At 36.9% G+C, this 24,641-nt stretch overlaps 1 protein-coding gene across 1 annotated transcript; it reads right to left on the bottom strand.

Annotated features, from left to right (window-relative positions):
• Positions 1-21,934: 21,934 nt before the first annotated feature.
• LOC107817132 (inorganic pyrophosphatase 2) lies at positions 21,935-23,806 on the bottom strand. Its single transcript, XM_016642904.2, has 4 exons — positions 23,559-23,806; positions 23,244-23,365; positions 22,930-23,131; positions 21,935-22,519 (listed from the first exon to the last, which is right to left on the bottom strand). The coding sequence occupies exons 1-4, from the start codon at positions 23,694-23,696 to the stop codon at positions 22,175-22,177; spliced, it is 807 nt and encodes a 268-aa protein (XP_016498390.1). The 5' UTR covers positions 23,697-23,806; the 3' UTR covers positions 21,935-22,174.
• Between the last annotated feature and the right edge of the window lie 835 nt (positions 23,807-24,641).

Below are 24,641 nucleotides of genomic sequence, written 5' to 3' on the forward strand. Positions count from 1 at the left end.
GTCCTCTTTCTTATTTCGGGTATTGACACTAACAGAATAGGGAGTATCGACCAGCGAGCTTGTCCCCGGAGGTGAAGAGAGAAGGGTTTCGTCACAGTTTATATACAGTTCAGATAATATCAAAGCGGTAAATGACAATATTTAGCACGTTATGCAAAAATATGTAATAAAGATCAGATAATAAAGCCAAATATAACAATTATTCTAAGCTCGAATTCTTAAACCCTGAACCAGTGGTTCTGGGTTTCTTCCCCAGCGGAGTCGCCAGAGCTGTCACACCTCCTTTTTGCGCGCCCGCCCCCGAAGGGTTAAATGTGCGAGGGAGTTTTTCCAATTTAAGTGACAATATTCGAAATGGGATTATTTATTTAATTCAGAGTCGCCACTTGGGAAAGGTTTGGCTTTTGGTGTCCCAAGTCACCGGTTTATCTTGAATCCCAGATCGAGGAAATTTTCGACTTTTCCAAATGAAGTCTGCGAACCAGAAATTCTAAGTAAGGAATTCTGTTGACTCGAGGGAAGGTGTTAGGCACCCTCGAATCCCGTGGTTCTAGCACGGTCGCTTAAATTGTTATAATGGCTAAATATCTGATTTAAATACATGTTATGACTTACATGCTTTTATTAAGTTTAAACCGCTTTTATTATTATCATTTATTTTTATAGAATTGCAACGTCGTGAAAATGCATCTCGAACCACGTCACAATCAATGCACCCGTAGTTGTTAACACATTTCGACTCCGTTGAGATTTGAATTTGGGTCACATAAATGCGCACCCGAATTTAAGAATGTAATTTAATTAAGTCGCGCCTAAAAAGTCTAACGCATTATTATCTTTGGGGAAGGCAGTGGAATTCACTAAACAGTCCATCCCAAATTCTAAGTATTTATTATGACCAATTATTGAGGGCCCCGCAATTTGCCTTTTTATTCGGCGAGGCTCGTCTCATTATTTTAGAAGGGTACCCTACAATGACTACGTCTTTACTACATTTATCTTTAAAGAAAAGGATGATGCCGAATTTTGCTGGTTTGGACAAATACGGACTGAATCCTTATTATGTTTGCTGAACCTGAACTTGTTTGATTACCTGATTGATTGTTCATGAGGTGAGGGTTACCGCATGCTTTGTCTTCAACAAGTGAATATGCTTATTAATTCGCTAAGTGAGATTGCAAACAAACTAACAACATATATTGAGTTATGTTTAACGACCTCCAAGTTCTATTCTTAACACTCTAAACTATTTGAAATTGATAAAGAAATCGGCTGTTTTATTATGAAAATTACTACTAATTGAACTCAAAAAGGATTATTAGTTTTTCTCAACAATCATCAAAAGAATCTATACCGAAACCCAGTATCGAACCTGCATTGGAACGAATAAACTGACAGGAGAACTGGCATTCATAGCCAGACTCTTAATGTGACTGTATGGGAGTTTGTTTGGGATACATTTATTCCGGACCCAGTACCACAGTTTTGTCAATTCAGTGGTCTAGGCAAAATGCATACAAGTGCTACCATGACTCTATGCTATACAGTCATACTAAATCAAACAAGTGTTATACTGAACTGAATGTATACTAAATCAAAACATGCTGTCTATGTCATACTATCATTACTGTTGAGCCATGCTATCTAACAGTTCATCTTAAACAGAATATATGCTAGTTTATACAGAATATTTGCAGTTCGCAGTAAAAATACAGGCCCAACTAACATTCGAACTATCTTTTTACACCAATGCTATAACATAAACTGGTATTCATTTCTTTATTTCTGCTTCAACTTCAAACTTTCAACAATACAAGGTTCAAAGATTGTGTACCTGGGAATATTTGCAATTGAAGAAAGGGGAAATTAGTAGAGTAACAATGAACAAATGCAGCAGCAGTAACAGCACCAACAGTAGCAGCAGGGCAGTATAGCAACAGCAACAAGAAACAGTAGAGTAGCAACTACAACTCTCAAACAATTGGAGTGGGATCAACCTCAACTAAACTAAACTTTCGAGTAGAACAAACAATAAACAAGTAGACTCAGTTTTTGTGAGAAACTCAGTATTGCACAGAATAGGTCCGGATTTAGTTGAAGTCAGAAACAAAAGGAAAGGAAGCAATTTCTGGTTTTGTTTGTCTGAGTTATCAGACAGATTCTTTTCCAGTTTTCTGGATTCAAAAATTTGAACTTCAAGATATTCCCTCTTAGTATCTCTCCCTATCTCTGCATGCTCTATCTGTGTCTCTAATTAGTGTGTATTCCAACTCTCTTTTTCAAAGAATTCCTCACAGTCTATCTGTTTTTCTCTTCCCTTTCTCTGATTCCCTCTTCTTTGTCTGGTCCTCCTTCTTTTATAGCCTCAACACCATCTCTTTTAACAGCCTATTTTTCAAAATGTCACCGTACCCCTCCCATGTGTCTTTTTCCTTTTCAGATCCCAATTAATTATTTAAGTATATAACTCCCATCAACATTCCCTGGCAGATTTACTTTTAAAGGGTTTAATACTTTTTAAACTTAAAGCAGGGTATGGGCAGTAGAATATGTTGACAGCATATGCTGTCAAACCATTTTTTAAAATTAAACAAAGGACCTTTATGCAGGCCACAGGCTGTGCACAAAGCACATGAGATGCACCAATGCACATGCTGTGCACGAGTGCACATGCCTTCCAATTCAGAATCTAAGCACAAACAATCCAACAGCTATAAGTGAACTAAACTGGCTCTTAATTGATTCAGGCAAATGTTCAATAGAAGCAAATCGATTTAACTTTGTTCAGACAGTTGAAACTAATTGACGACACATGTCGACTCGACTATATTAGCATTAACATACACAAACGTAGCCAAATCAGACATTCAAAAGCATGGGACACATGACTCGACTTATACTGATTAAGCAGGATTATACTTTGAGGAATCAGTAAGTCAGTACAAATTTGGGATACAACCAATACACATGTCTTATCAGAATAGGAGGGGAGGGATTCAGACAAACACAGAGGTTTAAGCATAGTGGACAAACAAAATTTGATAAAATCAAAACAAATATGAACAGACTTTTAAAAACAAATCACACGGAATAAAACAAAAATAAAGAAAAGAAAACAAGACTCGCCTCAAATCTTTTTAAGGAACAAAATCAGAAAAATCCACTGGTGTTTGAACATACCTTCTTTAAGGTTGAATGGACTTTTAAACGAAGTGTTTCTCGGATGAGAAACACCTCGATTAAGGTCCATTAGACCTTAATCTCCTCGGTTTGAACAAAGCACGGAACATGCACAGGGAAAACTAGAGTTCAAAACTTAGATCTGGGATTCGTGTTTCCCTGGTTAGATTCAGACCAAACCAAGTATGGTTTGGTCACGAGGAGGGTCCGGGGAGTGTCTGGTATGAAACTGGGGTTGGTTGGGTTAGATCGAGTTTTGACTCGAATCTTCAAATGAAGATTCGAGGACCTGGGGGGTGTTTCGAAGCATGGGGTTGATAGAATTGGGTTCAGGATGGCATGGGGGTTCTATGGTGTTCATGGGAAGGTCACCGGCGTTCATGCCGCCGGGTTCCTGGTGAAGGGGAGATGGGGGCGGCTCTAGGGTTCCGGGGTTCTTTGTGAGGATGATGAAAGGCAGGGGTATTTGGACAGGGGGGTGGGGTATGAGGGGCAGCTTATATATGGAGTGAGTGGATGGACCTCAGCCGTTGGATGAGGCATGACGAAGGGCCAAGATCCTTCCACTTGAGGGAAACGGTGTCGTTTCGAGTGTTAGGGGCAGGGTTGGTTCAAGTAACGGGTCGGGCAAATGGGGTTACGGGTGAGAGATTCGGACCATTGGATCGGCTTGGTTTGGATGGTTGGGATGGATTGGCCTTGAAACGACGTAGTTTTGGCGTTAAACTACGTCGTTTTGATGCCTGGGGAGTGGGCTGTGTGGACCGGTGGATTGGGCCATCCATTTGGGCTTCAGTTTTCAAATGTTTTGTAACCCAAATTCATTTTAAAACAAATTTTCCCCCTTTCTTGTTTATTTCTAATTTCCTAAATACACACCCTAATTAAATAAAACTAGACCATTAATTAACCACTTAACATATTTATTTCAAGCATATAAAATGTTAAAAAAAGGTAAAATTAAACAGGGTGGCGAATCAGGACAAAAGAAAAATGCGTATTTCTTTGTAATTTTCCATCTAACGAACTGGTCATGGTTTAAATTACGCATGACACATACATTTTTAATTCTTTTGGAGCGATTGTCGCGTAAAACAAAAATCACGTGCTCACAATGTGCTCCTATTTGTGGGGGCAACGTACGCACGAGGTGACGAGAGTCTGTGCGTAGCTACTATTATGTTTAAGTCCGGGTAGTCTAGGACTCAAAAGCATGTTATACTTGTGATATTTGTAATCTTTTTGACAGTTTGAATTGCTTAAACCACATCGAATTAGTAAATGAATTTCTAAAAAGATTAAACTTCATTTTCTTAAATTGTTAAAAGAGAATTGGTTTTTCTTTGGATAATTGTTCCATATCCAAAGATATGGATATGTGTAGCTTCTTGATTGACTATCTGTGTGTGTTTAAATTTCGGAACGGGCCGAACGCCTCGGTTGATTCAATAGATGCATATATAGTTCTCGTCATTCGACCCTCTGGCAGTGCACAGTTTAAATTTTGTTGGATCGGGTCGTACGTCCTTGGCATGATTTGTGCTTGCTTGTATCGCTTGCCTTGAAACTTATTGAAGTTGTTATTGCCTCTTCACGGCTTGAGAATATTTGTATATATAATGAAAAGGAATTTGGAATTTCCTATAAAAGAAATGATTGCTTATTTGCTTCATTCCATTGAATTATAATCATGTTTATAAAAATCCCCGATTTATTATATTATTGAGATAACATTATTGGACCACTAGACAGTGTCGAAGTCGATCTCTCGTCTCTACTTTTTCGAGATTAGACGGGATACTCATTGGGTACACATTATTTTCGTAGTCATACTACACTTCTATGCATTTTTGTTGCACAAGCACATGTATCTCTAGTGGCCTAGTGGGCGTAGCAGCTGGTCGATTCGGAGACTTAGGTGAATTGCACTTCTCGAGACGACCCGCAGCCAACAAAGTCTCTTTCAGATTATTGTATTTACTTTCTGTCCAGTTTGTATTCCTGATGGTTGTTGTATTATTTTACTTCCTAGAGATAGCTCATGCACTTGTAACACCGGGTTCTGTGATGTCTATGGAATTTTTCAGTATTTTAAGATTGTTAACAGTATCATTATTTATTCAGTGAAATAAATTATTTATTGTTTAATGCTTAAAAGAAATGATTTCAAAAATATCAAAACAAGAAATTACTAGTTATTCGGTGTTGGCTTGCCTGACAGCGATGTCTGGCACCATCACGACCCTTAGTGGATTTTGGGTCGTGACATTGTACATAGTGAGTAACAATTTAGAATATCTATTCAATTCAAATTTTATAATTTTTGATACGCACTTCGTAATATATCACACAAGATATTCTAAACCACTTTACCTCTTTACTTGAATTTTCTTTTATGTCAAGGGAATTTAACAACTTATACATAATTAAAGAAATTTAGTTTTCCTCTATTTGTAAATATAATTTTCAAATGAAGAAGATTTACTTGAGTCCCTATTCTTTAACCTTGCTCCGTCACTAAATATATTCGTGCGTCGCAAGAACATAGAGAATAATCTATATCTATATTATTATAAAAGACAAATATTCTAACACTAAATGTTAACGAAAAAAATATTCTTGACATATTGATAGACTTTTATGCCCTAAATTATTTCTTTAAAGAAGCAATATGATATTGGATAAAATTGTAGTATTGAGTATAATTCTTTTAGGACTCTACGTCATCACTCTGAACATGCTTGCTATAGAGGATAGAGTTTCTAATTCTTCTTGGACATCAACACCTCAACACCAACTTTCCTTGTACAAGGTAGAATCCTAATTCTTTCCTTCTAAAGATTTCAAGTTTATGATACAAGTTAAGGAGTGTCTCCACTCCTTCTTTGTTTTAAGGAGTGTCTCTACTGCTACATCACTCCCAAATATAAATATTTTACTACTAATATTTTTTAAGTCTTTCTCGGGTGTGATGAGCAAGAATCTAACGGGAAATAGATGAACACATGCAGTCTGAATATTTTATGGGAATTGAGTGAAAATTTAAATAGCCCGAAATTAATTATATCTTTTAGTTCCTATCACATTAATTTATTTAATTAAAGTATTTTTATTTTATTTATACAAAATATTTTTAACAGATTTTAAATCCAAAAGGGTGACTTTTAATTTCTAAAGAAGTGGTTGTTGCAAAGTGCCTCTTCCCAAAGGTTGTCTTAATTAGTTATAAAACTGATTCATTTTTTAACCGACTCCTAAAGGCATTATAAATATTTGGTACTATTCCAAACCAAACATAATAATCGTTTTGAATTCCTTCTTCTTCTCACTACTATCTTTTACAACTCATAAAAAAATCTGGGAGAAAATTTGAGTTAATTGTTGAAATTCGACTTTCATTGGTTTTGTAAAATCCAGGAAAAATTTTGCTACCATTCCTGTAACAATATAATTGAAATACTCAAATTTCTTAAGAACAGTAATTACCCTATCAAATCAAGTATATTTCATAGTACTATATTTTGCAATCTATTTTGAATATCTATGTGCGTGTTATTATTATCGTGCAATGCATGTTCATAGAGACTAGTAGTATATTAAAAGCATGAAACCTCTTAGCAAAAGGTTCGCCTTTTTTACCATTTAAAAATATATTTCCCACTAGACAAAATTATAATTTTAAGTTATGTTCCTAATATTTAGGACTTTGTTATCAGTTAAATATTTGTTTATTAAATTTTTCCTTATTTAACTAGGTAATAGATCTTAATATTTGGTATTATTAATCCCACTTTAATTAAGGTTCTCCAAACGTATGTACCTGTTGACATCACGACTCAAAGTAGTCTCCTTTTGATTTTGGCATCTTACTTAAATATTTGTTGGCTTTGAATTTCTGAACTCTAATAACGCGGTTAAGAAACTAATTAAATTTTATTGTAATAAAATGATGCCTGATTTTTTATACGTTAAAATTGATTTTGTATTAAATAAAATATAATTTAATTATTTTTCTAATATTAAGAGTTTAGAGTTAACTTAAATTTTCAAGTAAACTATTAGATCAATTTTTATCTTTTGAACATAAAACTAGTATTTGATATACTTATAGTTAATCATAATTATAAATAAAATTAAATATTTTAAAACTTTGGATGAGCTAATATTACGAATTTGAATTAGTAAAACTATTTTCTCTAATATTGAAAACAAATAATCAAGTCTTTGAACTAAACAAAAAAATGTCTTTGAAGCACTGTAGAGATACAAGCAGAAGCACAAAGCAACAGTGGTAAGGAATTGGAGGCAGTAGACAATGAAGATAATGATCATGTTCAAGTAGCTAACAAGTTTGCAATATTACAAGGGATGGAGGAAGAGGAAGAACCTATTAATCAATTGGCAATGGTGACAGATAATGCAGCAACAAGCAGTACAACACTTCATAACCAAGCATCTACAAAGCAAAAACCAAAAAATATGGTCAATAATGAGGGAAAGTTAAATCCTGCAGCACAAGTTTTTCATCCTAAATCATCGGGGATTAGCTCGACTAATGCTCTAGTCAATGGAAATGAGACATCAAAAGAAAAAAACGATACTGCACAATGGGTAGAAAGAAGCTTCAAGAATAAAACAGGAGAAGGAATAGTGAAGATCAATAAACCATGCCAGGAAATCCCATCACAAGATACATTAGTGAACAAGGTACTTAATAAAACTCCAAATTCTCAAGCAGAAGGGTCAAAATCAGCTACATTTAAAGAAAGAGTGAAAGGCTGTGGAGGCAGGCTATGGGATACACAAAGGGAATACGATTCAGAGGAGAACGAAGTACCACAAGGAGCACAAGCTGATGAGGAACCAAATGAGAAGGACAAAGAAGAAGATGAGCAAAGTGTAAATGGAGAGCCCCATGCCAATGACAACAACACAACTGAAATCACAGAAATTAGAAACTATGAAGGAAGAGGCCCAGAGGTAAATGATCCTGGAGTAATAGAAGATGATCAAATTCAGATATCACTAGAAGACCCACAAGAACACAACACAACAGAGAAGGAGAAACAACCAAGACATAAAACAGAAATATTAAATATTACTGTTACATTGGAGAAAAATCAGTTGCAGCTGTTAAAAAGAGGAGAAGAGAAGGCCTTGGTCCCTAAAAGGAATGCATTTGGAGCTACATCAGGAGGTAAGGAAGACAATGAAGAAGGAGAAGAACCTGGTAAATTAGGATACGACATGGATCAATAATCAACTACACAACACCTTATGAATGCGGCAAGGTAAGGTGACTTATCACCTACGCAAGTGGAAAAGGCAAAATCAGCAGCAAAAGGTAAGAAGAAGCAACAAAAAGATAATTTTGCAGTACCAAAAGCTGGGGTGCACACAAGGAGAACGCTAACTAAATCCAACAATCAGTAATGAATGCTCTCATTTGGAATATAAGGTCAGTCAACACACAGCAGGCCTTTGAAAGGTTGACAAAAATGCACAGGAAAAATCACTATGAATTTGTAGGATTAATGGAGCCAAAGCAACAAGCAAAAAAATGAAAAGGTACAGAAACAAGATAGGACATGCACAAGCAATTTCAAATGTTTCCAACAAGATCTGGGCATTCATAGATGAGGTATTTGAGGTAACTGTCATGTACAATATGGTGCAACAATTAACACTACGATTGGTTCATACTGAATCGCATGTGGAGTTTGTTCTAACTTTGATATATGCTAAATGTGATGCAATTGAGAGGATAGAATTATGGGATTCATTATATGAAATGGCAAGGGATATGAATGCACCATGGCTAGTAGGGGGAGATTTCAATGTAATATGGGATGAAGAAGAGAAGTTTGGGGGTTACATGTGTCATTGAATGAAATTGATGATTTTCGACACTGCGTCAACACTTGCAATCTCTTCGATCTTGGATTTAAAGGTAGCATATTCACATGGTGGAATGGGAGAGCAGAGGAAGACTGTATATTCAAAAGGCTAGACAGATGTTTGGCCAATTTACAATTCCAACAAACATTTCCGGGAATAGAGGTGCAACATTTATCAAAGACTGGTTCCGATCATAGTCCAATGTATCTGAAGTGTGATATTGAGACTCCACCAATAAAAAAGCCTTTTAAGTTCTTGAATTTTTGGGTGGAACATGCAACTTTTAAAGATGTGGTGAGAGAGAACTGGACAGCTGATTTCAGTGCAAATCCTTTTATTATTTATAATCACAAGTTAAAAAAATTAAAGAAAGCCCTTTCATTGTGGAGTAAGGCTACGTTTGGAAATATTTTCCAAAAGATAGCAAGCATGGAGGAGGTAGTGATGGTTCACGAAGCAGAATTTGAAGCAAATCCTACAGGGATGAACAGGGAATGGCTACAAAAGGTTCAGGCAGAATTGATCAAATGTCTTGCACTAGAGGAGAAATTTTGGCAACAAAAGGCGGGCATGACTTGGTTCAAGGAAGGGGATAGGAATACTAATTTATTCCACGCACAAGTGAGAGGTAGGAGGAAGAGACTTCATCTTAACAGAATTCAAGATAGTGGAGGAACATGGATTGAAGAAGAAAAAGAAATTGCAGAAGAGGCTATCAGATTTTATGAGGAACAGTTCACACAAACAGCTTCTCCTTCTTTATTTGAGATTGTAGACCATGTTCCTACTCTGATGAACAATGAACAGAATGCAGAATTGATTAAGCAGCCAACAAAAGAGGAGGTTAAAGAGGCAGTATTTGGACTTAATGGTGATAGTGCTGGAGGGCCAGATGGTATGACAGGCAAGCTATATCATTCTTGTTGGGACATAATAGGGGATGACCTGTTCGACATGGTGAGGGCTTTTTTCAATGGTCATGAGCTACCAAAGTGTGTAACACACACAAACCTAGTTCTGATACCAAAGAAAAAAGAAGTTACCACTTTTTCTGATCTAAGACCAATAAGCCTCAGTAATTTTTCAAATAAGGTTATATCGAGGGTCGTACATGAAAGGCTAGTGAAATTTCTCCCAAATCTGATATCGGAGGAACAGTCAGGTTTTGTTAAGGGCAGGAATATAGTAGAAAACATCCTTCTAACTCAGGAGATAGTCACTGACATTAGGCTTAGAACTAAGGCTGGACCTAATGTCATACTGAAGCTAGATATGACCAAAGCTTATGATAGATTATCCTGGCTATTCCTAACAAAAGTAATGAGAAAGATGGGATTCACATAAAGGTTGATAGGGATTGCCTTTGGATTAGTTTCAAACAATTGGTATTCTATTCTAATCAATGGTCAAGCTCATTGTTTCTTTAAATCCTCAAGGGGAGTAAAACAAGGTGATCCTGTATCTCCAACTTTGTTTATCTTGGCAGCAGAAGCATTATCTAGGGGCCTCAATGCACTTCATACTAACTGTATTTTTGTAGATTTGAATGCCAAAGTGGAGTCCAAAGATCAATCATTTGGCGTATGCAGATGACATGATTATTTTTTATCATCTGATGAAACTTCTCTGATGCTGATTATGCAAGTGTTGAATGCATATGAAAATGCATCTGGACAGCTTATTAACAAGACCAAATCAGCTGTGTACCTGCATCATTTAACACACATGGATGTGGTCAGCAAGGTGGAAAGGATCACAGGCATTCATAGGAATGAATTTCCTATCACATACCTAGGTTGTCCTATTTTTTATGCAAGGAGAAAGCTGGAATACTATCATCCCCTAATTACTAAGGTAATGGACAAAATGCAATCCTGCAGGGAAAATTATTATCAGTAGGGGGAAGGGCAGTTCTCATATCCCATGTACTGCAAAGCATGCCTATGCATCTACTATCAGTTGTAAACCCTCCAAAATATGTGATAAATAGGTTGCACAAATTGTTTGCTCAGTTTTTCTGGAGCAGCTCTGTAGGAGGAACTAGTAGGCATTGAGCTTTATGGAATACCTTATGCATGCCAGTTGAGGAAGGAGGAATAGTTTTCAGGTCACTGCATGATGTAACAAAGGCATTATTCAGCAAGTTGTGGTGGAATTTCAGAACAAAACCAAGCCTATGGAGCTCTTTCGTATGTCAGAAATACTGTAAGAAAATGAATTCAGTAGTTGTTCCATGGAAAAGGGGGTCTCATATTTGGAGAAAAATGCTGGAATGCAGAAATCTTATTGAACTTCAAATCTTTTGGCAAACAAAAAAGGGATCCTCACTTTTTTGGTTTGAAAATTGGACAGGTCTTGGGGCACTATATTTTTTAGTTCCTCAGGACTTTGGTATAGATGAAACAGTACAAAATGTACATGAGGTTACCTTAGATGGTGGGTGGGATGTGGACATGCTATTTGAAATGCTTCCTGAAGACTTAGCAGTACACATTCTAGAGAAAATCAAACCACTTTCACCTCAGCAGGTTCTTGACGTGCCTTGTTGGATGCTGGAAACAAGAGGATATTTCAGTGTTAAGTCAGCATGGGATTATACGAGAAGAAGAGACGAACCAAGAACAGCTTATAGAATGATTTGGGTAAAGGGACTGCCTTTTAAAATAGCATTTTTCATATGGAAAGTGTGGAAAGCAAAGTTACCTTTAGATGATTTCTTGAAAAAGGTAGGCTACTGCATGCCATCAAAATGCTGGTGTTGTGTACATCCTGATGAGGAATCTCTTCAGCATTTGTTTTTTAGATCAGAAACTGCAAAGACAACTTGGAAGTATTTTCTATCGAGGGCAGGAATAGCTGTGGAAGGACTTATATTGCACCAAGCAATCACAAAATGTTGGACTGCAAATGTTTGCTTAAGGCTCAAACCGGTAATGCAAGCAGTCCCTTCATGCGTAGTATGGGAACTCTGGAAAAGAAGAAATAGTATGAAGTATGGTGATGCTGCGACAACTAGCAGGGTGATTTATCAAGTTTCATCAAATCTCCAGGCATTGGCGAAAGTGAGAAAGCCTGGGATGGACATGGTACCTCACAAATGGAAAGACCTTCTAGCCATGATGGAAAATTTCACTCCTAAACTTAAAGTTATCAAAGTCATGTGGGAACTTCCAAGTACAGGATGGCTAAAGGTTAATACAGACGGGGCATCGAGGGGAAATCCAGGCAGGAGCTCAATAGGTTTTTGTATAAGAAATGAAAATGGTGACATAGTCAAGTCAGTAGGGAGGTAGATTGAGGAGACAACAAACACAATAGTTGAAGCGAAGGTCATGGTAGAAGCAATAAGGTTCTGCAGATTTCAACAATACTCTCATGTATGGATTCAAACGGACTCAATGTTATTAAAAAGATAATGGATGGGATTTGGAAACCACCATGGATCATATCTGAGCAGGTAGAGGAAATGATGCAACTAATGATTGGGGGCAATTACACAGTTACTCATATTTATAGAGAGGGCAACAAGTTGGCTGATCATTTGGCTAATTATGCTTTAGATCATGGAGAAATAGAATGCCAACAATTCTGGCATCTAGATGCACAAGGAAGGAGGTTGGTTAATGAAGATAAGATGTAATGTCCAAGTCTAAGGGTAAAGGTGGACAGAAGATAAGAAGCAAAGAGAATAGAAATAGCAGGAGGCATGTCAACTTAATCGACTATCAAATCCTAAGGGAGGAGGTTGTCTCTAGCGCGCAGGTACAACTATGCTATATTAAAGAACAAAAACATTCCAGTAAACAAGATGGGCACGTGATATTATGCTCAGTAAAAGATAACAATTCTATTGGAATCTGCACAAGCACGCTAGGGAATTGGCATGGAGGGATGCGAAAAACCTTTCATGTAAGTACATGGTTTATTCTGAAAAGCGAGAAGCATGTCTCTTGGTCTGGGATGCGCATTCGAGCAAAAAAATTGCAGGAAGGGATGAACAAAGCACAAGCATGGAGGGTAGCAAATGCTGCAACCAGAGCAACTGGGGAACATGCATGCTCACACATAGAAGAGCACGTTGGAAGGTAAAACATGCTGGACATAGATGATTTTGATACTTGAGCATGCAATACTTTAGCTCAAGTCAAGAAATGGTAGAGTGTGTCCATGGAATTTTGCACGCTGGAATTGATTCCATCGAATTTGGAGATACACGCATGGCCTAAGCATGGATTGGAAAGTGGTCCAGCAAGAGCATGGGGTCTTGACAACAAAAATGAGGACATATTTTAATGGGAGTGCTTTAAGCATGTTGTGCATCTTGATACACGCATGGAAATGGAAGCTTTCAAAACAAAATATGTGGGGGTGTGTCTTTTAGGAAGACATTTTAAATTATAAAATGGATACACGCATGTTCTCAAATGGAAGCGCATGTTTTCAAATGCAACACATACTGGACAATGAAATTGGAATGTGCGACTTTGATAGTGCATGCTTTCTCACATTAATGGAGATGGCATATGCATGGGGCGAGATTCACCTAGAAGAAAGGGGGTCAGACTGGATGAGCGAGTGCCTATGCTGCGAATATATGGGGAATGGGATTGATCCGTTCCTGGAGCTTCACATTTCTGGAGCGTCACATTAATGGAGATGGTAAAATTGATCTTCAATAACATTATCAGTCCATATATGATACCAATGTAGAGATCCGTTCTCAATATTGGTAATAGATATTATGTAATAGTCATAGTTAATTTTCCACAGCGCAAGACAACCTTAAATTATGTATGTTTTGTTTTGTTTAGATTTATATATATAATAAAACTAGCCCTAGGCGATTGCCTAGCGGATTAAAAAAAAACTAGTTAAAAAGCCAATTTAATTTTTCTCAAATTTAACATACAAGTAAGATTAAGTTTCAAGTTGATAAAACACTTAGGATAAAAAAAAATCTATTAGAAAAGCATAGGGTGAAAAAGTATATTAAATAATAGAGTAAAATCGGTTATAATCAATGTTGGCCCAACTAAAGGTTAGTTTTGAAGAGTGACAAAGGAACTCAGGCATGAACCAGGTCCATCCATCAGGTCCATCTCTCAGGTGCACAAAAATGGGCAGATTCGAGCATGTGGGATGCACGTGAAAGAGATAAGCTTAACTTGGTATATTTAATATCTCATGATCGAAAATGTTGCATAATTGATAAGGAGAAGGACTCCTTAATCAAAGAGAATACTATCCAGGATAGGGAAGGAGTTAGAAGTTGAAATCAACTAGAATTCTTTCACCAAGGAAGAGTTGCATCAGAACTCTAGTTATTTCTTCATCTACTAACTCTATAAATTGCAGGATGTTCTCATATTATAAGTGTTGCACAAAAACGCAGAAGTTAAACGTGAATTGAGAGCAAAATAACAAGGCTTTTTGCAAGCAGTTCGTGTGTGATTCAAGTGTGCAAACCTGAAGCTACATGAACCAGATTAAAGAACCAGCTCCATAAAGAGTCTTATGTGTCTTTTTTTATTTCTAGTTCAATTGTAGTAGGCATTTTCATATTGTATCTTTCAGCTTTATCTAGAAGCAATTGTAATAGGTACTTTGAGTATTCAAGTTAGAGTTAACTTGAAATTATCGCAACAGTTAGAGGCTCGTTGCTACAACAGGATTAGAGGTAATCCTTAGGTTTAAAAAAAGTTTTGTAAATGCTATTTTGGCTCAGTAATTTAGTGAAGTGTTGGGGAAAATCCTACTGAGTAGTAGGTCATGATTTTTTCACTTTTTAAGCCGGGTGTTTTTCACGTAAAAATACGTGTATTCTTTACTTTCTACATTTATTATTCCGCAACAGTAGTAGAAAGAACACATAAAAGAACCAGGTCTTTCCATTATCAGTTTAAGCGAAATATTGGTCACCACACAAATCATTCCCCCCCTCTTGTGTGGTATTGAAGTATAAAACATCAATTGGTGTCTGAGCAGGTTATCCTTGAAGAGGCTAACACCTTAGGAACATATCAAGATGAGCGCACCGCCTGGAAACTGGGAAGGACAATCCACTGATAGGCCTCCACTCTTTATTGGCCAGTACTACTCTTGGTGGAAAAACAGGATAAGAGATCACATCATCGGAGAAGACTATGAGCTATGGGACATTGTCACTGATGGTTTCCTGGCTACCATGAAGAAGAATGTTGAAGGAGTAGATGTGCCAAAAACAAGAGCTGACTGCAATGCTGTAGACTTGAGGAAATGGGAAAAGAATGCTAAGGCCAAGAAATGGCTTGTGTGTGGACTTGGTCCAGACGAGTACAGTAGGATTCAAAGCTGTACCACTGCTAAGGAAATCTGAGACACCTTGCAAGTGGCTCAAGAAAGAACACCTCAAGTGAAGAAGTCCAAAGGAACACTGTTGTATTCTCAATATGAAAATTTTACCATAAAGGAAGGGAAAGCCATCCAAGAGATGTATACAAGGTTCACCACACTGACAAATGAACTTAAGTCTCTTGGAAGGGTTATTCTTGAAGAAGACAAAGTTGAGAAGATTTTGACAAGGGTTCTGCCAGTCTCTTGGGAAAGCAAAATCACTGCTATTCAGGAATCAAAGAACATTGTCACTCTTAAGTTGGATGAGCTAATTGGAAATCTCACTACCTATGAACTTAGAAGGCAAACAATGAAGATGGATGAACACAAGAAGGAAAGGAGCCTGGCATTCAGAATCACTGAAGGTGCTGATCTAGAGGAGGATGAAATGACCATGATCACAAAGGACTTCAAGAAGTACCTAATGAGAGTAAAGGGTCCTTCAAGAAGCGAAAGCTACAACATACCAAGGGTTCCTAAAAAACAAACCAATGAGGGGTGTTACAAGTGTGGGAAGATTGATCACCACTTCAAAAACTGCCCTCAATGGGAAATTGAATGGAAGAAGAAAAGAGCTGAACGAAGGAACAGGTTCAACCCAAGAAGAACAAAGGATCAACAAAGGCTATGGTTGTTGCCTGGGTAGAAAGCTCAAATGAGGACTCAAAGGGTGAAGATGAAGATGAACAAGCACTTATGGTAATTGGAGAATCCGATGAGGAATCTGAGGTAAGTATAATTCATCTCAAAGACAAGATTAAATTTTTGTCTAAAGAAAGGCTGTCTGAGTTACTCCTAGATTTCATTGATGAATCTGAGGATCTAAATAATGAAAAGGAACAACTATCTAAGGAGTGTGTGATTTTGAAAGCTAAGTGCAAAAATCTGGGACTTAGGGCTAGTAAAAGTGAAAGTAAAAATGCTGAGTTAAAGAACCAGGTTCATGAACTTGACACCAATGTCCTAGAGCTTAGATCTGAAAATCTAAAATTGAAATTAGGAACTGGTAAAAAGAAATTTGATCACACACAACTCACTTTAGAAGAAAATATAGAAAAAATGAAAGATGAGTTGTACAAAAGAGATGAGCAGATAAGAGTCCTAAAGGAGGATTGGCATCATGAATTGTAAACAACAATGAAAAATAACAACTGCAGACAACATTATAGGCATGAGTTTGTGATTATAAAATAATTTTTAGAGCCTATAAAGGAGGTTTTTACAAATATGTTGTGGTGAGTTCAATTGTGGTTGTCGCAAGGTGTAAATGTATCCACCGGTTTCTAGAGGAAAACATGATAATATGCAGAAGTGTGACAACCGAATAAGGTGGGTACTTGGGGAAAAAAATCAGTTCTGTTTGTTTGAAACTTCATATTAAAATGGCTACTATCATTGTCGCTGAAAAATCTATTGATATTCTTGGCTAAATTTTAAGGTTTGTTAAAAAAAATTAATCTAACTTGACTTGTTGAAACTTATTTTAGTGTTCGATCTATCTTGACTTGTAAGTGATGGGCAATAATATTTGTTTTTACAGGCTGCACTTCAGAATCGTCAAAATTCCAGAGAAACAACAGATGATGCATTTAGGGTTGTATTTGGAAAGGAGCAGCCTGGTCGGGTTAGATGCTATGGTAGATCAGTGACGATGAGCTTTCTGAAAAAAGATGAAGAAATCACCAAGCTTAAACAAAAGCAAGCCAACGAAATAACTTCCCTGAAGGAAGAAATGAAGGAAATGATGAGAGAAGAAATGCGATGTTTTTTTAATCAATTAGTGAAAAACAACCCTGTACTGAATTTTCATGATATACACGAGTGTGTTAGATCTAATATTCCTTCACCCATTGATGCAAGTAGTGCATGAGCTATGAGAGGACATAATCTACTATATTCTTCTGGCTCAACTCATACCTCGAGTCTTGAAAAGGTATTTATATTTCACCAAATAGTATTATGGTTGGGGTAAATTTGATCGGATAGTATAACGAAGATACAATATTGATAATATTTATAAGTAGAGGGGTATATTTCCCTTGTTATTAAATTAAGTGATTATTGTGATTATAGAAGGAGATAGGTAAAATGTATATTAATTTATATTTTTGTGTCGCGATCCTAAACCTAGATCCGATCGTGATAGTGTCTCTCGTGAAGACAAGGCCAGCTGACAAAACATCCAATTCATTTTTAATAATTAAAATAACACAATTTAAGCCATTAACATGATTAAATCCCAAAAGAAACAGTGAAACAGTACAATTTACGAAACAAACGCAGCCCGACATCGGGGTGTCACAAGTTATGAGCATCTAAACATGTGTCTAAGAGTTTGAAAGAGTTTATACAGTCAATTACAGAACTAGAAACAAATAGGAGGGAGAAACACTGGGCTACGAACGCCGAGCAGCTACCTAGTGCACTCCGAATGGCCTACTGGAGCAATCAACCCTTACTGGCGGGACCTGAAGCTCCTGAATCTGCACACAGGGTGAAGAGAGTAAAGTGAGTACTCTTACTCAGTGAGTAATAACAATAAATGAAGACTGAGCGATAAGAAATCACGTAAAAATACAACAATATGCTATAAAGAAGCAGTGAAAAAAACCAATAAAATGCAATAAATAGTGAAATCTTATAAAAACACCTTGGTTCAGAATAAGCTTCTTTAAAATACCTTTTTAACAGTTAAACAAGTAAATGAAAAGCAACTAGAAAAGATAAACACATAAAATCCGCCCCTCGGGCACAGTATCAACAGAACCTGCCCCTCGGTCAATAACATGAAATAGCACCAGCCCCTCGGGCTATATCACATATCACACTGGGTACCTACGCTCATTGGGGGTGTACAGACTCCGAAAGGGGCCCCTTACGGCCCAAGCACAATATCAAGCCATCTCGTGGCAAAATCAATAGGCTATCGGCCTCAAATCAAGCCACCTTGTGGCGTACAATCTCAGGCTCTCGGCCTCATAATCATAAATCAGTGTATCACTGCTGCGACATGCAGCCCGACCCAAAAGTATCCTCACAGCACAGGCCCTCGGCCTTACTTAGTCAGAATCTCATAAGCCACTCGGGCAACAGTAAAACATGATGTTCAGCCCAAGATATCATTTAAAATATCAAAACAGGTAAAGATGGATGAATTGTGAAAACAGTAGAATATAGCATGACTGAGTACGGATATAAAATAAACAGTAAGGATATAACAGTAAAAATTCCCTAAGGGTCTAAAACAATTGGCACGATGCCCAAATATGGCATTCAGCCCAAAACATGATTATAGCAAATAGCTTTCAATCAAATACGCGGTAAAACAGTTATTCGGGATGGACTAAGTCACAATCCCCAACGGTGCACGATCCCACGCTCGTCATCTAGGGTTTGCGTCACCTCAACATAGCACAACGATGTGTAATTCACGATTTCATACCCTCAGGACAATATTTACAATCATTACTCATCTCTACCCCGTCCAAACTCTAGCTCGTGATGTCTTTGCCCCTCGAATCGGCCTCAACTCGCATCGAATCTATCCAAAATCAGAATCACAACGTCAAAATATGCTAAGAGAACGAAGCCCATGCAAAAATAACCAATTTACAACATAAATCCCAAATTAACCAAAACCTTACCCCCGGGCCCACATCTCGGAATTCGATAAAATTTACACAAATTGATTCCTTATCTCTCCACGAGTTCATACATATCAAAAGTCCCAAAATCCGACCACAAATGTCCCTCAAATCCTCAAGTCAAGGTCTCTAATACCAAGCCCTAATCCCCAATTTTTAACCCTTAATTTCCATTAATTTCAAGCCAAATCAGTGAAATAATGTCATAAGATCGATTATTAGGTTCAAAAATCTTACCTCCAGACATTATCCCTTGAATCCTTCTACAAAATGGCTTCCCCAAGCTCAAACCCGAATAAAAATGGTGAAGAAATAGCTCAAAATCGCGAAGGAAATCTTTTATACCTTTTGGTCCAGGCTTTTTGTACCTGCAACCCAAATCTCGCTCCTGCGGTCTAGAGGACCACACCTGCAGTTTTCACTTAAGTCCTCAATTTCCGCATCTGCGATGCACAATCCGTACCTGCGCCATCGCATGTGCGGCTCCTTAACCGCTTCTGCGGTTCCTGCCTTACTTGGCTCCTTCCGCTTCTGCGACTGATCTTCCGCATCTGCGGGGGTCGCACCTACGGCCTCCCAACCGCAGATGCAGTTATGACAGCAATCCTACAACTTCAGCTGCCATTTTCAAATTCTTATCCTTCCGTCAACCATCTGAAATCACCCCAAGGCCCCCGGGACCTCAACCAAAAGCACAAACAAGTCACATACCATCATCCAAACTTATACCAATCTTCAAAATACCTCAAACAACATCAAATCAACCAAAACACATCGGATTCAAGCCTACGGTTCTCAAAATCTTCCGAATTACGCTTTTGATCAAAAAGTCTATCAAACCACGTCCGAATGACCTGAAACTTTGCACACATATCGCAAATGATGCAACGGACCTACTGCAATTGCCGAAATTCCATTCGCCCCTATATCAAAATCTCAACTATCAACCGGAAACGCCAAAATTCCAACTTCGCCAATTCAAGCCTAAATCTACTCCGGGCCTCCAAAACTCGTTCTGATCATGCTCCTAAGTCTCAAATCATCAGCCTGAAGCTATCCGAACCATCAAAATTCACATCCGAGCCCTATTTCACATAAGTCAACATCCGGTTGACTTTTTCAACTTAAGCTCACTTAACAGAGACTAAGTGTCTCAAACCTTATCAAAACCTTTCCGAACCCGAGCCAACCAACCCGATAACACATAGTACCGATAAACAAAATAATAAGAAGTAGAAATGGAGGAAATTGAGCGCTAACTCATGAGACGACTGGCCGGGTCGTCACATTTTGCTTCTCTTTCACTTGTATATCTTTTTTGTGTTTGACATTGTTATGCTATTGTTGTGAAATAAAATATCATTAGTTCTTAGTAAGATATAACCAATGGATATTATATATTTGTTTCTTTCTAATTTTTAATTTATTTTGAATATGTAGGAAAATATGGGTGATGCAATTGAAAATGGTGGCCACAAAACAATTTGATCCATTAAAGTGAATGGTAAAGATCTTTTGAACAATTGTAATGTTAATTTTTATTTTGTATTGATACTATAAATATGAATACATTTGGTTTTGTAGAGGTCTTTGCTAGTGAACTTCTTGAACCAACAGTGCTTTATTACTATAGATAGTACGCAAAGTATGTTTCTTTGTTGAAGTTTATTTCAAGTATATGCATTTGAATTATTTTTATTCTGTTACTTATTATCTAATTTAATGCTTGAGATCATAATACATACATACATATATATATATATATATATATATGGGGTATACAGAAATTAATGTAAACAAATATAATTTTTTAACCACAAAATTGTGGCTAATACAAATATTTAAAAAATTACTTCGTGGTGTAGATAAAATTGCCACGCTTAGAAAGTGTGGCCATAGGGATTGTCAACTTGATGTTGTTAATGATAAATGTTGCTCTAGAAGCCACACTTTAAAAGCGTAGTCTATAACGTGACAAAGATCACGCTTCAAATGTGTAGCCTTATGCCATAAAAGTGTGGCTATATGAGAAAATATAAGTGTGGCCTTTGTACCTTATCAGCCACACTTTTAAAGCGTGGCTTCTAAGACAACACCCACAAAGCGTGGCCAATAGTCAAAGATTACGGCAGTTTAGGCCACCCCAAAAAGCGTTGTCTAAAGCCGTAAAGCCTTTGATCAAATGCTACACTTCTTTGCATCTTAGGCCACACTTCTCAGGGGTGGTTATAGGTCTAAAATGTTGTAGTGATTTGTATGGTTTGCAATAAAAAAAATCCTTTAAATGACTAGTTAATCTTGATAAATTAATTGTGCAATATGTAATTCATGACCAAAGATTTTAGTGTTATTTAATACATATTCAACTTTTCTTTTCCTTCCTTCCGTTTTTTTTTTTTTTTGGTCGAATCTTCCTTCCGTTTAGACCTCAAGAACTTCAGAAAATGTAATGTTGAGAAATATATAAAATGAAATCATATTCAGTTCATGTTTTCATAATAAAGTTTTGATAATCCTTGCGCTTTGGAACGTTGAACCGTTTTTCAAGTATCAAAATATTACTTCATCTAAGCAAAAATACTGGAAAAAAGATAAATGGAAGAAAGATTTTAAATTTTTTGAGATAAGAATAATAGGCTATTTTATTTCTCGTAAGTTGTAACGAATGTTCTGATATTAGCATAATAGATTGTGCTACCTCTTTCCAGATGTTGTGGCAATTTCGTTTATAATGAGGTCTTACCGAACGCAAAAATATTAAAAAGAAGAAAAAATAAAAGCTTAAATTTGAGCAAAATATAACTTAAGAATGATTAAAAAGTTAAGGGAGATAATACAAGTAGTTAAAATTGTCACATCATGTTATTTAGAGCCCGAATCATAGGCTCAAAACCACATAACACTTTAGGTGTTTGGATTCGACAAAAACCATAAAGAACAAGTAATTAATCAAAGCCAGCTCTTTATCAGTTAGCTGTCAGTTGATCACTTTCTTGATATTTTAATTAACACACAAAATCACACGCATTACTATCCTTTAATTTATTGACATCATAAGCAAGTCATCAAAAGCTTCAATATTAGTAAGGCACAGGGACAGCTTTTGGTAAGGCCTCAATGGGAATTGTCTGAAACTTGCAATCAACTGATAACAATTGGTTCTCCTCCATTGTTATTGTTTTGATTATCTGAAGCAGAATATGTTCATACTCTTCTCCATCCTTCCACCCATGAATCTCTGCTTTTACCAGTTCACGATTTTCATTTATTAATTTCCAGACCGGAAAATCTTTCCTTGGCATTACAAAATCTTCCTTTTTGAGTTTCAAGCTGGGGCAGAAATCACCTGCTCCATCACCAAGATAAATCATTCTTTTCTTCCCTTCCGTAGCCAGAGAAGCTTGTATTCTTTCTATAATGAGGCCCTGTTTTGTTTATTAACAAAGAAACCCATCCATTAGAATATATTAATTGTTTATAAATCCAAATATTATACATATAAAAGATTAAAAGAAAAATATAAAGAGAAATTTTGCTGGCCATAGGCTTGATATGAGAGTACTATACTACATTATCAAAAGAGAAATTCTGTATTTCAGCATATTCGAAAAACATTAGGAAAACTACTACTCTAGTACCATCTAACATGCAAGTCGGAAACTAGCTTGGGCCATAAAAAGAAAGTTATGAGATTAGAATCAGATGTTTACACCAAAATCATATTAATTTACCACGATCATAATTAATTAATAACAGTATATGTAAAAACACGTGTTTTAACATCGTTGAATTTGTGTAGACATCGAGTAAGATTAAGTTTTTTGTTGTGTTTTACCTTGCACATGTTGGGAGGACAAAGACTGCAACCGTGAGATGAAGTGTGAAAATCATGGTAAGGTTGGATTCTAAGTTTTCCTTCCTCATCAATATATCCTGGGTTTGAGTTGATCTCTGAGAAGCAATCCATTATTCCCAGATGCTTCAATATTGTCTCGATGTAGAAAATATTTGCATCACTTACTACCCTCAAATCACAACTGAAAATAACAAGCATTGCATTTAATGTCTTGAGTCACTATTTTAAAAAAAAAAAAAAACACAGAGGAAATATATGCCAATAAAAATACTGAAGTTTAGAGATCTACATACCCTAAAGCATGAGCCTCTTTAATGGCTGGTACTACGCGGGGAATTATTGGTGCCCGTTTAAGTACTTCTTCAATGTCCGCAATAGTTTTGCCTTGTGCATGAAGCTCCTTCATCATCTTGTCCTGTAATTTGTGTGAAAGCCGGAAAATTAGGAAAAATCAAACTAATAAATGCAAGACACGTTATCTTACATGAGCATATTGTGTCATTTGAAATTGTAACATCGGTTAAACTATTTGATTTGATCGATACACCCGAATTCACGTCATTAAATTGAACATAATAGACTGTGTAAATATGAAAAGAAAAACCAACCATGACAGAATTCCAGGGCATGGTAGGGAGAAGTTGATTGAACAAATCAGTAGCACCTAACTCATCCACCACCCAATTATCGCTGTCCAAATCGATAATCGTCTTGTCGAAGTCAAAAACTACAACGATTCCGGCCATTTTTCAGTTTTTAAAGAGAATGAAAGGAAAAAAAGAGAAAAATTCCTTCTTCCTAGTATTTTCTTTGGGTTCAAAACAGAAACAGTTGTTTGAGCTTGAAGTGATAGAAAACCTGGAGAAGAAGGGCTTTATATAGGGGGAAAAGAGTTGTAAAGGTTTGTTCATTTTTGAATTAGGAAACGGAGAAAAAGATGCCAAGGAATATTACGTTTTTCAGTTTGTGGTACGTTAAAGCAAAGCCATTCAAATCCCTTTTTGCAGTTTTGTTTCTTTCCAGAAAAGTCATTACCGTTCTGCTACTTTTATCTTTTGGCAAATATTAGCCGTTTGATTTTCTAGACACGGGATTCGAACGGATCATCGTACGGCTAAAAGCTAGGTTTTTCTTTTGGTACTATATACGTTGGTTTTGATTAGCGCGGCGATTAAGGGAAAATTAAGCGTGGGGAATAAGAGAGAATATTCGAGTATGAGGAACTTAATTCTCCAATTTAGGATGGAATATTCTGTTTTTGGGTTCCAACTGCGATTCTTCTCTGCGGCTCATCTTTTTAAGGTGAAAAACTGCAAAGATCCCGTATCCGAGCTCCAGCGACTTTTCGGGTTTGATCCTTTTCGACAGCGGGTTTCCTCTTAAAAATTGTAAGATTTCTACCTTGCAATTGTTCAGTTTGTTGTACCACGGTAGAACTTGATGAATTTTGTATAGTTCTCTGCTTTTTCCCTATAATTCCACTACTACTGTCAGGGCTACACCAGTGGTAGCGGTGACAGCCCTCCTGCTTTTTGGGTCGTGGTATATTCTGTATTTTCAGGGAAGTTCGCGAACTTGTCGAAGACAAGTTGGGCGCACAAGCACTAGCAAAGGAGAGCAATCTGAGCGAGCGTCATCAAAGGGCGGTGGGAAGCGGTGCGTGAGCGTATAACTACACCAAGTAAAGCCAG

This window comes from Nicotiana tabacum, chromosome 6, assembly GCF_000715075.1.
Source record: "Nicotiana tabacum cultivar K326 chromosome 6, ASM71507v2, whole genome shotgun sequence".
NCBI classification, from domain to species: domain Eukaryota; kingdom Viridiplantae; phylum Streptophyta; class Magnoliopsida; order Solanales; family Solanaceae; genus Nicotiana; species Nicotiana tabacum.